Source organism: Camarhynchus parvulus, chromosome 13 (genome assembly GCF_901933205.1).
Source record: "Camarhynchus parvulus chromosome 13, STF_HiC, whole genome shotgun sequence".
Taxonomy (NCBI): Eukaryota; Metazoa; Chordata; class Aves; order Passeriformes; family Thraupidae; genus Camarhynchus; species Camarhynchus parvulus.
Window position 1 is genome coordinate 16,760,102 of NC_044583.1, and position 13,438 is coordinate 16,773,539.

General features: G+C 43.9%; 1 protein-coding gene across 5 annotated transcripts in view; it reads right to left on the minus strand.

The window, feature by feature from the left end:
* Window positions 1-2,017: 2,017 nt before the first annotated feature.
* Window positions 2,018-13,438, minus strand: part of CSNK1A1 (casein kinase 1 alpha 1) — a 32,256-nt gene continuing 20,835 nt past the window's right edge. For 2 of the 5 annotated variants that reach the window (XM_030957106.1, XM_030957104.1), the window contains 5 exons: window positions 11,988-12,066; window positions 10,925-10,999; window positions 9,492-9,598; window positions 8,526-8,638; window positions 2,018-3,533 (listed from right to left, as the gene is read on the minus strand). In XM_030957106.1, the coding sequence (XP_030812966.1) occupies window positions 3,526-3,533; window positions 8,526-8,638; window positions 9,492-9,598; window positions 10,925-10,999; window positions 11,988-12,066 (382 nt within the window). In that variant the 3' untranslated portion in view covers window positions 2,018-3,525. Of the gene's footprint in view, window positions 3,534-8,484; window positions 8,639-9,491; window positions 9,599-10,924; window positions 11,000-11,987; window positions 12,067-13,438 lie in introns of those variants that run through there. The other 3 variants (XM_030957105.1, XM_030957102.1, XM_030957103.1) reach the window with 2 other exon arrangements.

The window sequence follows — 13,438 nt, forward strand, 5'->3', positions numbered from 1 at the left end:
GATTTCACTGCAATTAAGGCAGGAGCAGATGGGGCTGATGGAGCTGGCTAAGCAACAAATCTTCTAAATTGGAGAACGCTGTCAAGAGAAATTAAAGCCTCGTGCAAAAAGTCAACTTGGGATGGCAGAAAAATTCCACATGGGAGGAGGGACTGCAGGGAGGCAGCCAGGCCAAGCTCCTGGGAGGGCAGTGGGGCTGGACTGAAGCACCTCAGCTCAGGAAAACCCCAGCACAAAGCAGGGACAGGTTCCCAACAAAAAACACCTGAAAAAGCCAAGAGAGAACAGGCACAACACTGCAACAGCAAGGCAACGCTTGAGCTTGAAAAATAACCCCCAGAGACACAGAAATCAGGGAGAAAAAAAATAAAAATAAAATAAAAAGTGTGGCACATGCTGGACAGGCTCCAGGCCCAGCAGACACATCAAGTGTTTTTAACACAGCCAGGGGTTGTGTTTGTCACTTGTTACCAACACCACGCAGAGCAGCAGCCAAGAGTGACACTGGCAGTAACTGGGAGCCAGAGCTGTCTCTCTTCAGAGCCTTTACAGGAGAAGAGAAAAAGGCTCTCAACTGCTTCTAACAAGGAATGGCTTAAATAGGTTAAAAATAATGAAGCAGTACACTGCACATGAGCACTCCGTGCTCCCAATTAAGCAATCCTTTAGAAGGTGGCCTTAGGAAGCCTCTCAGAGTCCTTCTAAGGAGGTTAATAAATTGCTTTGGAACCCTGGACGCAGCTTAGGGAGGTGACTAAGGAGCTGTTGTCACAGCCTAATGTCATTACCCGAATTCTGGCACTTTCCAGCGAGCACGAGGCTGCAGATCTTGAGCTTTACAGCCTCTTGTCCAAACGATGATTCCTTGTCAAGGGCCTGGGGCTGCTTGCAGAAGTTTGGCCTTGGCAGGTGAATCTCTCTCCACACAAAACCTCTGCAGAGGTGCAAGCAGAAGTCAGGATCCAGAGTTTTAATCCTTCAGGCCGAAATCTTTGTTACAAACCAAGGAGAACACACAGCAAACGGGTGTTGGGTGCCTGTTTAAGGAAGGTGGGCATCTCATGCCCTGCCCAGCACATCTGGCACAGGCTGTTGATGCGAAACACTTGGCCCAGAAACAAATTCTGTTCCCACACGTCTGCAAGGCTGACAGAGCTCCAGGCTCCTCCACAGCCCTCCCCAAACTACAAACCAATGCATTTTGACACCCTAAATGTATTTACTCTCCCTTGCAGAGCTCAGCAGCAGCAGCTCTGTTTCCAACTCCCCCCTCAAAGTCACGAGCAAATTTAACGGGCAAAGAAAATAATTTATTCTCCTGAAACCAAATTGTTTTCTCCAACTTTTCAGCAAGTATCTCATGTCAAAGCATGAAAAGCGATGCCACAACAATTCCGAGCAGCCTCTCCAAGGACAGCTGCCAAGAAGGCATTTCATTGATGCTTCTTCCCCTCCTGCCAACGTGTGTTGTCAGACACGTTGCCTAGACAGCAGAAATCAGGGATAAGGACATCTCACAGTGCTCTAGATACCAGTTCTTACAAACAGACTGGTTTTCATAGGAGGCATTGCTTGAAAACCATCCTTATTTGGATGGGGCAAGACTCAGGAGTTTGGAAAACCATCCTGGCCAGGAGAACGAGCTCCATTTCTTCTTGCACCTGGCAGGCAGCAGAGCCTGCTGTGTGCTCTGCTATCTCTGCAGCCCAGCAGCCTCCCTGATTATCTATCCCAGCGTTTATTATTTGTTATTATTAGCACACAGTGTTCTCCACCCAAAGCTTAACAACTCAGGGCAGATCCTTCTTGGACAGAGTACAGGGGAGCCTTGATCCACATCATCACCATTCCAGGAGTGCACAGTGTCTTATGATCCTGAAGAAATGGTTTTCAAAAGGAAAGAAAGATCTTTTCCAACAGTAAAAAAGAAGAACTGTGAGCAGGAACTCTGCTCCATGCATGAAAACTGTCTAAAAAGCAAACATACAGACAACATTTACACAATAGGCATCTGGCAGCATTTTCAGACATTTTTTTTTAATTTATTCTGACATGCTATAAAGGAATAAATTACACTGTTAAAGAATTACCAGCAATAAAAGTATTTCTTTCTTTCAGCTGGGCTAGAATAGGAGTGAGAAGGAAGACAGCCTGGGGCAGTAACCAATGTGAACTCTGCATGGTGCAAGGCTGCCCCCAAGAACAAGAGGAAATCTGGTCATATCCACTTCACAAGAACTTGAAAGAAAATGCCTTGGTTTCAAACCATCCAAATTTTTTCAAACCATTCCAATTTTCTTCTCCAAAGCAGCAATCACAAGTCAGTCCAGCCGAGGCAGGACATGGCAATGCTCGGAGGCTGCCAATCCTGGGTCTGCAAAAGATGCCATTTCATTTTAAAAAATTCCAATCTTATTATGGAGGGCTGGTCTCAAACAACAGGTTATAAAAATGCAAGACTGCCCCTTCCCCCTCAAGGAAAAAATACAAAATTTATTTAAAAACAAAATGAGGAAGAGTTACAACACTAAATCTAAAATGATTTAGAAAGAAATATGACTTCTTTTGCTTAACAAATGGCCTTAAACTTGGTTTAAAAACAGGGTAATGTAAATTTCTTAAACTGAATTAACAAGGCAAATTAAAAAAATCTCATTTCCTTACAGAAACAGTTTTTAGTTTTTAATGAACTTGTAAACAAAAAAGCTCCCGCTTCAAAATAAAAACAAAATCCCAGATCATATAGATGTTTACAGTGATTACATTTATCTAAGCAACTTACATACAGGTTCAGTTGTAAGATGTTAACTAAATTTCGTGACAAATATGCTGTTTTTCCTTTTATACCAAGAACATTATAGAGTTAATGCAGAGTCCTAAAGATTATCTAGTAGTCGCTAAGTTTCTCTTAAGTCTTCACTTTAGATGCTGTTATTTCTAGCACAGGTAAGCAGGCAGAGTCTTTCATATGCTTAAAAACTGGAATCTTTGGTTACTACCATGTCAGCTGGCTTGGTATGTTGCACATAGAAGCCAACAACTTTAAGAATGTTTTAAGTGTACAACTTTCAAAACCCAGGGAGGAATAACCAGAAAAGAGTGCACAATTGTGAGCATTTACAATTATCACAACTGTTGCCGAAGACTGTTCATGCCATTCTTCCAAAACAATGAGATCTCATAAGCAGTGTAGTTCAAAGTAAAAAGGTAACAAAAATTGGCATATGCACAATTTTCTCCACTTGTGTGTCAACCATTAGTTAACTTTTCCACTTGAAAAAAATGCAATAGAAAACTGGACACCATGTTTCACTATCTCAGTAATATTCACAATTACAGCTGCTACAACTCAAAGTGCAGCATCACTGACACTGCCCAGAGCCAGTTTATACTGATATTAAGTTCTTTACACCAAGGAAATGGTTGCCCACAGCCACTGGCAAGTGTATCAACTAAAATTTCTAGGATTTGGGGAGTGACAAGTCCTGCTCCGATCTGCTCTGCTTTGTCCCATCCTCGTCATGCTCAGAAACCTGCAAGATAAACACAAGGGCAAACTTACTGATACGGGATGGAAATGAGCAACAGCATTCACAGGAGGAAAACTGAACAGCAGTTATGGTCATTCAAAGGGGAAAATGCTGCTCCATCTGGGAATTGCAGAGTTCCTGGTGTCCATTTCCAAAGGTAACCAGCACTTGCCACAGCTCTGGAGCTCACACACCTTTCACTCTCACCTCCTGCTGCACTGGAAACAGGCTGAAAGCACCAGCTGGATGCCACATTCCTCCAGCAGGAATTCAGCCCAGCAGTTTGAAAACAAGCTGTGTTATTGCCACTAGGAAACAGGATGTAATTTCATAGGATTGTTTTCTACTCGTCTGCAGTGGCTCATGTTTATATCCCTGAATGTCAAGCTGTCATCTGACTGCAGGGTGCTCTCCAGAGCCGCAGTACGGCAGTGGCACAGGCAGTGGCACAGGCAGTGGCACAGGCAGTGGCACAGGCAGTGGCACACGGCCAGCCAGGGCATCACTCACCCACCTTACAGCAACTGCTGGCACCACAAAGCCACAGCAGCACCCACAACAAGGCAGCACCTGGGACAGCCACGGGGCAAGCAGCACACCTCAGCCTTGGGAAGGACAAGGGCTGACTCACATGGCAGGGGAGGTGCTGCACACACAGCAATTCTTTTCATGTTCAGAATTCCAAATGACACTGGGGGATAGGGAGAGTACAGGAACACACACAGATCTCCAAGAACCAGTTACTGCAGGCTAAGCCAGTCCTCCCTCTGTGCTCCTCTCTGGTGACTCAGGTGGCAGGGCTGTGCTTCACAGCCTCAACCAAAGATGGCCTTGCCAAGCGAGTTTCCGCTCTGGATGCTCTCCAGACAGGATGGTTCTGCCCATGGGTGAGTTCATCACAGCAACAGCTCGGAGCTTTCGCAACAGAAATCTCTTCTCAGTGAAATACAGACAGAGCTGACCTCAGCTATAGCTTGTGCTGTCATCCAGAGAGAAGCAAGTGCAAACAAGTCTTACTAGTCTGACATTCTGTCCAAAATGTATCTGGAGAGCACCCAGAAATGGCTTTAACTCTTCCAGAACTGGCTACAGGTCATTTCAAAGAGGGTCAATAACTTGTTTCAAATGTAGTGTTGATGCACTGAGGGACAATTCTCTTTATCCAGCACTGGTCATATTAAAAAAAAATGCTGCACCAGAATCAAGACAGCCATTCCCACTTGAGTGCAAGTTCCCACAGAAAGCCCAGGGACTCCTGAGTTCCCTAATCCTTACTCGATGTACACAACCAAAAATTATGCTGTTTTTCCATTCAGTGTGTTCAGCAGAGAACACTGATTCATCTTTTGAACCACTTTCTCCATCAAAGCAGCCAAAACAAAGTCAACAAAGAAGAGTGTGGAAAGAAATAGATCAACTCATTGCTTCAGAAGTCTGAGTATTTCACAAGAAATGGGAGCCTGGACCTGAGGACAAAAGACATCCTACCAAACGCTCTGCTGCTATTAGAGCTCCTCAAACCCAAGGTAATGTGGGCAGGAGAATGTCCAGCTACAGAGAGCAACAGGGAACTGGATTCAACTCAAAATGTCCCTTCAAAGTCCTGTAAAGACACAGCCCAACCACAGCAGTCAGGTGAGATGGAGATAGAGCACACAGAGCACTGCTGGCATGAGGAACGTGCTGGAGAGTCCATGGTGGTATCTCTTCCAAAGATCTTCACTCCATACAGGGCCAAATCATCGCTCCTGTCCCTCTGAGGTGTTACCCAAAGCTCTGAAAATCTCTGTGCTACATGAGGGATCCTCAAACTGCTTTATTATTACCATGGCTGAAGATGTGATTGACAAGGGAGCAGCAACTGCAGTGTAATTCCCTAAAACCCTCCTCAGTGTGAAATGCTCAGACTTTGTGTATTCTCCATTTCTCCAGACAAGCAAGTGAGAAGGATTCAGGTGTCAGTAATTCTAATTCTCAAGCAGGGAAGTCTCAGTCTGTTCTGAGCAATCCTGCCACCAGCACAGGCATCCAGCAAATATTAATGGACCTGCTGCCAGCCTCGCAGAATCTCCACTGCCAGGAGTTAAAAACACCTCTTCCAAATGGACCTGGTAGACTTTATCCTGCAGATTGACTGCTTGAGTCACTTTTATGACTGAGGGAAGCTGAGTGTAAGCACAGTTACAAATCACACCTGAACAACTGCTGCTCTGGCAAAAGAGAGGCAGCCCAAGTTCCCCGAGTCAGCAGAGCTCTGTCTGCTGGAACAGTTCACCTCTCCAAGTTCCAAACCAGCTGATCTGGCTGTTACAAAAGACATTGCACACAGTTCCAGAGAGGGGCAGGGGAAAAAAACTGAAGAGAAAAAAGGCCATGGACAGAGCAGGTTATTCTGGAACCAAGCAGAATATTTAGCCTGGATAAACTCTAGGATTCATTGATGATTTAACATGGATCTGAGTTAAGGAAATCAGGAATATCTGTAAATGAGCACACTGGCCAAACAATCTGAGTCTGTTCTTCCCTGGCCCACCCTGCCCAGATGCAAATCTCCAACAGCACTTTACAAATAACTGCACCTGTACATTGCTATTTGCAGGACTCCTGTTCAATGGATAGGGTTACCAGAGGGGTAACATTTGATATCAGGAAGCCTTTTAAGCCACTTCCACACAGGCTTTGCTACAGCAACTACAAAAGAATTTAACTGAACTCCAGAAAAAATAACCAGGTATTTCATCCTCTCCAATGTGACAGAGCATCCAAGCCACACTGCCTCCTCCTTCAGCTTAGCTGGGTTCAAAAAAAATCTTCATTAACAGGCAGAATTCCCCACAAAAAGACATGTAGGATTTTAGGACTCTGGAAATCTCTACTTTGCTGAAGAGATGAAGCCTCTGAAGTCTTCAGAATGTTTGCCAAGCACTGCTTTAATGCTCTGCTGACATTACAGCTTGATCGACCCAAAGGTCACAAGCCTTTCTTGGTGGTGGGGAGGGGAGAGTCATTCCCCCAAAAACCCAATGAAATTGGGCTGAAACCCCAAGCAATTCATCTCAGCTGTAGCAAGGGGTCTCTCCCAAAGGACAGTGTGATAAGGAAGGTAAATCAGTGAACAGAAATGGTCTGAGGCTCCATGGCAAAGCTTCCCTGCTCATCGAGCCCAGCTCTGCTCTCTGGCACTGAAGCATCACGTCAAGGTGCAGGCCGATAATCACTTTAATGACCTTTTCTTTCTTCACACACAGCACTTGGGCAGAGACTGTCTGAGGCAGGAGAGCAGCACGTTAAACCCCAGAACACTTCAGCCAAACTGTGTTTCACCAGCTCACAACCTGATTTTCAGGGCAGGTTCCACTTACAGATCATCACCTCCTGCCAAGGCCTCACTTTGAGCATGAGCTGTTGTGAGGAATGCGCATTTTTGCTCAAATTATCTTCTCCAGCTGGAACAGTCAACTCATCCACACCCCAAATTGGGCTGGGTTCTGAACTTCAGTCAGAGTTTCTTTATTTCAGGAAGCAATCCAAGCCCAGGTGCTTAATCACCCAGTCTGCTACTGGTGTTGCAGCTGCAGGAACTGGTTTCCAGCCTGTCAGATCCAGCCGCTCTATGCCAAAAATCTGACACTTAATGGCATCTCTGAATTTTAAATTTTTTTTTTCAAGAACCACTTCAATCTTGGGAAAAGCAGCAGGTGTTTTAATACTTCATTTATTCTGAGCAAAATGTGGGTTTTTGATAGCTATTTTGACTAAAGACACCTGGTAAGGTTTGAATGCTCCCACACTATGTGAAGAACAATGTTTAAGTTTATTGTAAACACTTCTGCATTTCTTTGATTTCCAGGATTGTCATGCTAGCAAGTATGTAATTTTATACACATAAAAATGACAGACAAGAGGTACTGAAGAGCAGCAATGCCTCAGTACAGAATTTAAACCTTGCTTCTCTATTCTCAGTCGCATAGCCTCATTAGTTTCAATTTTATCCACAGCTCAGCTGCAGGAATTGGTTTCATGGCAATTCCTGGCTCACAGATGTGGCAGTTTCATCCTAGGGACTTACCAGACTCACACCAGCACATTTGTATCATTAAAAAAAAAAAAAGTATTTTAAAAGCTTCTAGACCATGTGGGGAAAAAAATTGATGTATCTTTTCAGAACTCAGTTTTCAGTTATTACACAATTACATTTGAACATGTCACAACATTTCCCTTTGAAACCATAACCTAGAAACATCAAAAAATCATCAGGAAAACTGAAGCCCCACCCCAGAGCACCCAGATACTTCAGAAAATTGTGAGTTGGCAATCCACAGCAGTTTGGGGTTACTGCTTGATTTAGACAAGGCATTTTGAGCTCACTGGTCCCTTCCTTGAATTCTGGACCAAATGTCTCAATGTAAACCCACTGGAGAAAGCCAGAGCAGTCACAATTTTCTGTTCCCAGTGTTTGAGGCATACAGAACAGAAGCAAACCCACAGCACTGTACCAGCTGCCACAGAGCAGAACCCAAAGTCTCTAGATCCTTGCCTAGTCAATGAGAAATATCCCTTAAAAAGTGTTAGGTCTAGGATTTTGGATTGCATTATATATTTATACATATATAAGGACATATATATGTATACATATAAATCAAAATAAATAAAAATGTCACATTCCCAACACCAAGTCAGTTTCTTGTTTTTGGAAAGTGGTTAATGCGGGAGCAAAAGATGCAGTGGTTAAAAATGACCCAACATCCCCAGAAGAAATGATATGAATAACAAGGACATTTTGGTATAAAGTTAGTAGTCAAATTCTCCAAGGACGTCTTTTGGTTTTGCTTTTGAATTTAAGAGCCAAATGTAGTTTTTAAACCACCTCCTTGATCTAACACTTGGAATTGCCACCGTTGTCCAAATTCGTGGAATTTTTGTTTTTCCTGTAACGTCACTTGGTTCTTGGCTACTAACCTTTCATGTTACTCTTGGATTTGTCAGTTTGCTTGCCTGTGGGGGTTTGGGCCTGCTGCCCCTGCCCACTGGAAGAGGCTGCCTGCTGTGCTGCTTTCTGCTTTAACATTGTCCAGTCGAATGTGTAGTCATACTGGTGGTTCAAGGTCCTGCAAGAGAGGGAAATGTTCTGCTGTAACACATCCGAGCCAACACCAAGCCCTGCCTGAAATCCCACAACTAGGGGATAGCTCCTTCTCTAAGCTGCTTTAGAGATTATGAATGGTATAGAAATGCTAAGTATTACTAACTTAAAGGGATTCTTGCAGCAAGCCCAAATGCCAGCCAGCAGCGTTTACTCATTGCTTACACAAAGGTCTGCACTTGTGGAAGCAGCACTTCCTCCCAGCCCAGCTCACTCACCGTCTGCACTGAGCTTCTGAGCTTTTTTTTTTTTTTTTAATATAGATATAATTTCAAGGAAAGACTGCAGTATTGTACATCATTGAATAGGAATTCTTTGGATTCTAGAAACCTGGGGGGAGACTCAAGAGATCAGTACCAGCCCTTCTTTTGACAGGTGCTGTTCACTGCACAAGGTGGAGTTTATGTTCCAGTTGCTCTAATGAGCTCAATGAAGCAGCACTATTCTTCTCCACTGAAATTTCTCTCCTGGGAACCACTGCTGGGCTCAGCACCGATTTCCAAACATTAAAAGCTTCAAAGACTTCTACCAAGGGGTCAATTTCTTATGGTACTTGCAACAGAACTTGAAGCATGGGCTCAACCCTCTGGTCACATCACACAATGCAAAAACAAGAGAATCTTTTCCCTTTATGTTTAATATTGAACAATAATTTTCAGGTCCTTTAAACAGCTTTTGAAGCTCTGAAATGAAAGGGAGTCCCAGAAGAACTCCCTACACCACACACACAGGAGCTGCTCTCTGCAGTGCCAGTCCCACAGAGCAGTTCCCAACTGGATCCCTGAGAAGTTTCTGTACTTTTCCACTTGGAGACTGACCTGAAAAGAATACGGAATAATTGCCTCAGGTACATGTAATCTGGTGCCTCTTCAAAGCGCAGGCCACGACAGTAGTTCAGGTACATGGCAAATTCTGCAGGGAACCCCTGGAAATCAACAGTGTTAATCAAGCCATGGCTCGCAGCAAAAACCTCCTACCAAAGGCAAAATGATGTACATCTGTCTCTAACAGCAGAGGAAAACTGGTTGAAGATGCATGAATTAATTCCACTTTGCCCCTTGTTGTTGATGTGTTCTGTAGTTCAGCATGTGGGTTTGCTCAGGTACACATTCCTTCCCCAGAACTGTTACCTCATGGGTGGTTTGCAATCATAACTCTCTGCTACCAGAACCTTCAACATTTAACTTATTTATAAAGCACACTGTTCATCCTAATTAAACCTTGTTCTTATTAACTAAGTCTCTAAAATAATGATAATTATCTGCTAAGAGATTCACTCTTGTTTCCACTGTAGAGACAAGGTCAGTTAGTAAATATTAAGTGTGAAAACTTAAATTATGAAAACCTCTTTCAAAAATTTTTCTGCTTTACATTTTTAAACATTGAATGCTGTATTAAAGCCTGCCTGTAATAGGCAATAGCACACAGAACAGTGTTGTAAAAACACACAGGGTGTAACATCCCTGGAAGTTCAAGGCCACACTGGATGGAGCTCTGAGCAACCCAGACTAGTGGAGGGTGTCCCTGTCCCCAGTAGGGAGTTGGAACTGGATGATTTTTAAGGTCCCTTCCAACCCAAACCATTCCATGACCAGTTCAATGGCTTGGGAGATGCTGTCAGACTCTGGGGATAGAGATGTGCATGACTAGAAAGTGCAATCCTTGGTCCTGCTGTCTGAGGGGCACAGGCCCTGCTGTGCTCTCAAGGATCTTTGTTAAGAAGCACTCAGATGCCACAGTGCAAGAGGAATCAGGACTCAAAGGAAAGCCTCGGAAAAACAAAGATCACTTGCATCCAATTCCACTACAGCCACTCCTTGAATAAGGGCAGACAATATGAACCCTCCTGGAGAGGCACAAAGTGGCTGTGGGCGAGCCAGACAACTCCACCTTGGTTACTTATTTACTTCTGATGTCAAACCTGCACTGTAAACGTTGAAGAACTAAACAAGCCTCACCTAAGAGAGCTGGGAGCTTGCACAGCCAACAGTCAGCCAGACCTGAATGATGGTGGCATGAACTTTGCCAAGGAGCAGCAGCAAATGCTGCTCTGTACACACATTCCCAGTCCTGCTGGGTGGCCAAACACAAGGCACCCAGTGCCTGCCAAAGCAGAATTATTCAGCAGCAAATGCCATGTGAGGCTATTTAATTTATTGGCTCAAGTTTAGGGGGAAAAAACCAACAAACAACACACCAAACAAGAAAAGAATTTCCATTTCACAGTATGACATCATTTGGAAACTCTTACCTTACACAAAACCTCAACAGGAGTGGACATTTTCTTTTCACTAATCTTTTCATACTTTTGCTTCTTTGTTGCAGCCTGTGGAACATGTAGGTCACAATATAAGAGATATTGTGCAACACTGGATTAACAAGGACAGCAGCAAAAAAAAAGAAATGACAAAAATCCTTTGGTCAACCATAAGTATTTTATGTGAAATCTCCAAGTCCCACACACTTATTGCAAAGAGAATGAAGGTCAATCTGGTATTAAGATTTGGCCAGAGTTTAATACCATTTGTCGCAGTCTAATGCTTCCATCACATGGCACAGCTCGTGTAGTTCTAGCTGCTGCTTTTGTCCATTAACCACAGCAGACTTGCAGCTACATTTGCCAAAGTTGTATTAATTCCCACTCAGTGCCCCATTCAGGGCTGCCTGGTGCTTCAGCACCCTTCACATTCATTTGCAGCTGAGGAGTTCCAGTGGCCCACAAGCTGCTGCCTTTTTAGAAACTGTGCAGCTGCAACACCATTGGAATTACACAACTCTCACACGAAGAAAGAAAAACAATTAAAACATGAAAACCAATCACTGGAGTCTAAATAAGTGAAATAAGAAATGTCTGCCACGTTTGTAGCTGGCTCCCATACATGGAAATCCTGAACAAGCCTGCTGCAGTTAATAATTACTCAGCTGTGCCATAACCTGGACTGAAAACACCACTGAGGCTGAACTTGCCAGGCAAGAGATTATTTCCATGCTCTCTCCAGCAATTCAAAAAGCCACTAACAATGTTATTTTTTATTTCCCAAAGGGGCCTCAGCCTGCAACAGGACAATAACTGGCAAAGATGATGTCAGCTATTGTTTAGCATAAATTTTAAGACAGTCCAACAATGCACATTTTGCCTGCTGCGTAAGAGGCAGAATCCACAGTCTATAAATATCAAGCTTTGGGAAAAGCTGCTTTGTACAACTGAGGCTAAACATTATATAAACCCACCTGGCAGGCAGAAGCATGCTACCCAAACATGAAAAAAAAATATTAAAAGGCTGGGGGAGGGAAAGAAAAGCATCCTAACCTACCTTTAATCCTTGCCAAGGCAGACTGGTTCTGTTAAAGTACATCAATACATAGCCTAGAGACTCCATGTCATCCCGACGACTGCAGGAGGAAAAACACAAGGAATTACAAATTCTGCCATTTCTTACTTTATTCCACAGCGCTAGCATTCGAAAATTCAAATTAAAAAATAATTCAGGAATAAACCCTAAGAAAACCCTATGATAGGAAACGATCCTATTCATTTTTTAAGCAAGAAATATTCTGTAGGTGTTGTGTGTTCTAAGCTTTCACCTGCAGTTATACTGATTTTGGAAACAAAAACTTTGGAAAATGAAAAACAACAACAACAACAACAACAACAAACCAACCATGAAATGTCTTTCCTGCCTTCTTAAGTAGCTTGGGTAGAAACTGAAGATTTTTCTGTAGGAACCATGGAATGCATTGTAAGAGAGAATGAGGTTAATGAGGTCAATAAGGCTGTAACATCTTGTCAGTCACATTTTTCCCTGAACCTTGGCTCAGCCTGGGATCAATCCTGACCACCTGGTCCCTAAGGAGCATTGCTCCTTTCTTCATTGCCTTCTGTCAAAACCCCCTGAGCTGCCTCTGATTTTAAAAGGCAGCAATATTTATGGAGGGGCATGAATCAATCTGAGAGGTGCCTCTGCCTTCTTCCCCCCAAAGTCTGCTCCAAGGCAGCTGGAGAACTCCAGAGTGATCCAGCTGAGAACTTGCACAAACTCTCATGCAAAAGAGAGCTCAATATACTTCAAATGCTTTCTGCCCTGCACATGTTTCACATCCCCACTCTGGCCACATGAACTCCACTTTACTTTGCTCACAGCTTTCCTGAGCACCAAGAGCAGCACAGCTCACTGGAGTGGAAAACACACTCCAGGATTTTTTTTTCCTCTTGGCAAAGTTGCCTCTTCCCAGCTGTGGTAAAATCAGATTTTTCCTCTGACTGCCCCTCTGCAGCTGACATCTATTTAATATGAGGCAGAAAAATGACTTCTTTTTCTCCTCCCTGCTCCCTATGGGGAAAACCTGGTGGGTTTTGCTGCTGCTCTCTCACCCAGAGAAGAATTTAAAGGGTGGCAGGACAGACTACACCTCCCACCCCAACAAGGATCAAAAGGCTGACAGTGGTATTGCAAACAGGATTACACACAAAGGTGAGGGGAAAACAGCTCCCCTGAAGTGGGAACAGGCTCTAACCTGATCTCTCTTGGTAGGAGAAGAAAGAAGTTGGTGATGTTTTGTGCTCTAGCCCAGCCAATAGAACCAGAACAGCCTGGCACCCCCTCACTTGTGGGCCAGCTCTGTGACCCTTTGGGGAACAAAGGCAAAGCTATCCCAGGGGAAAATCAGCTTGGCTCCAGAAAGCTTTGAGCACAAGGCCATAAAAGCTCTGCTGTGCCCAGGGAAGAGGGGATTGGTTCCCTCCCCTCAGATCATCTCAGCTGCA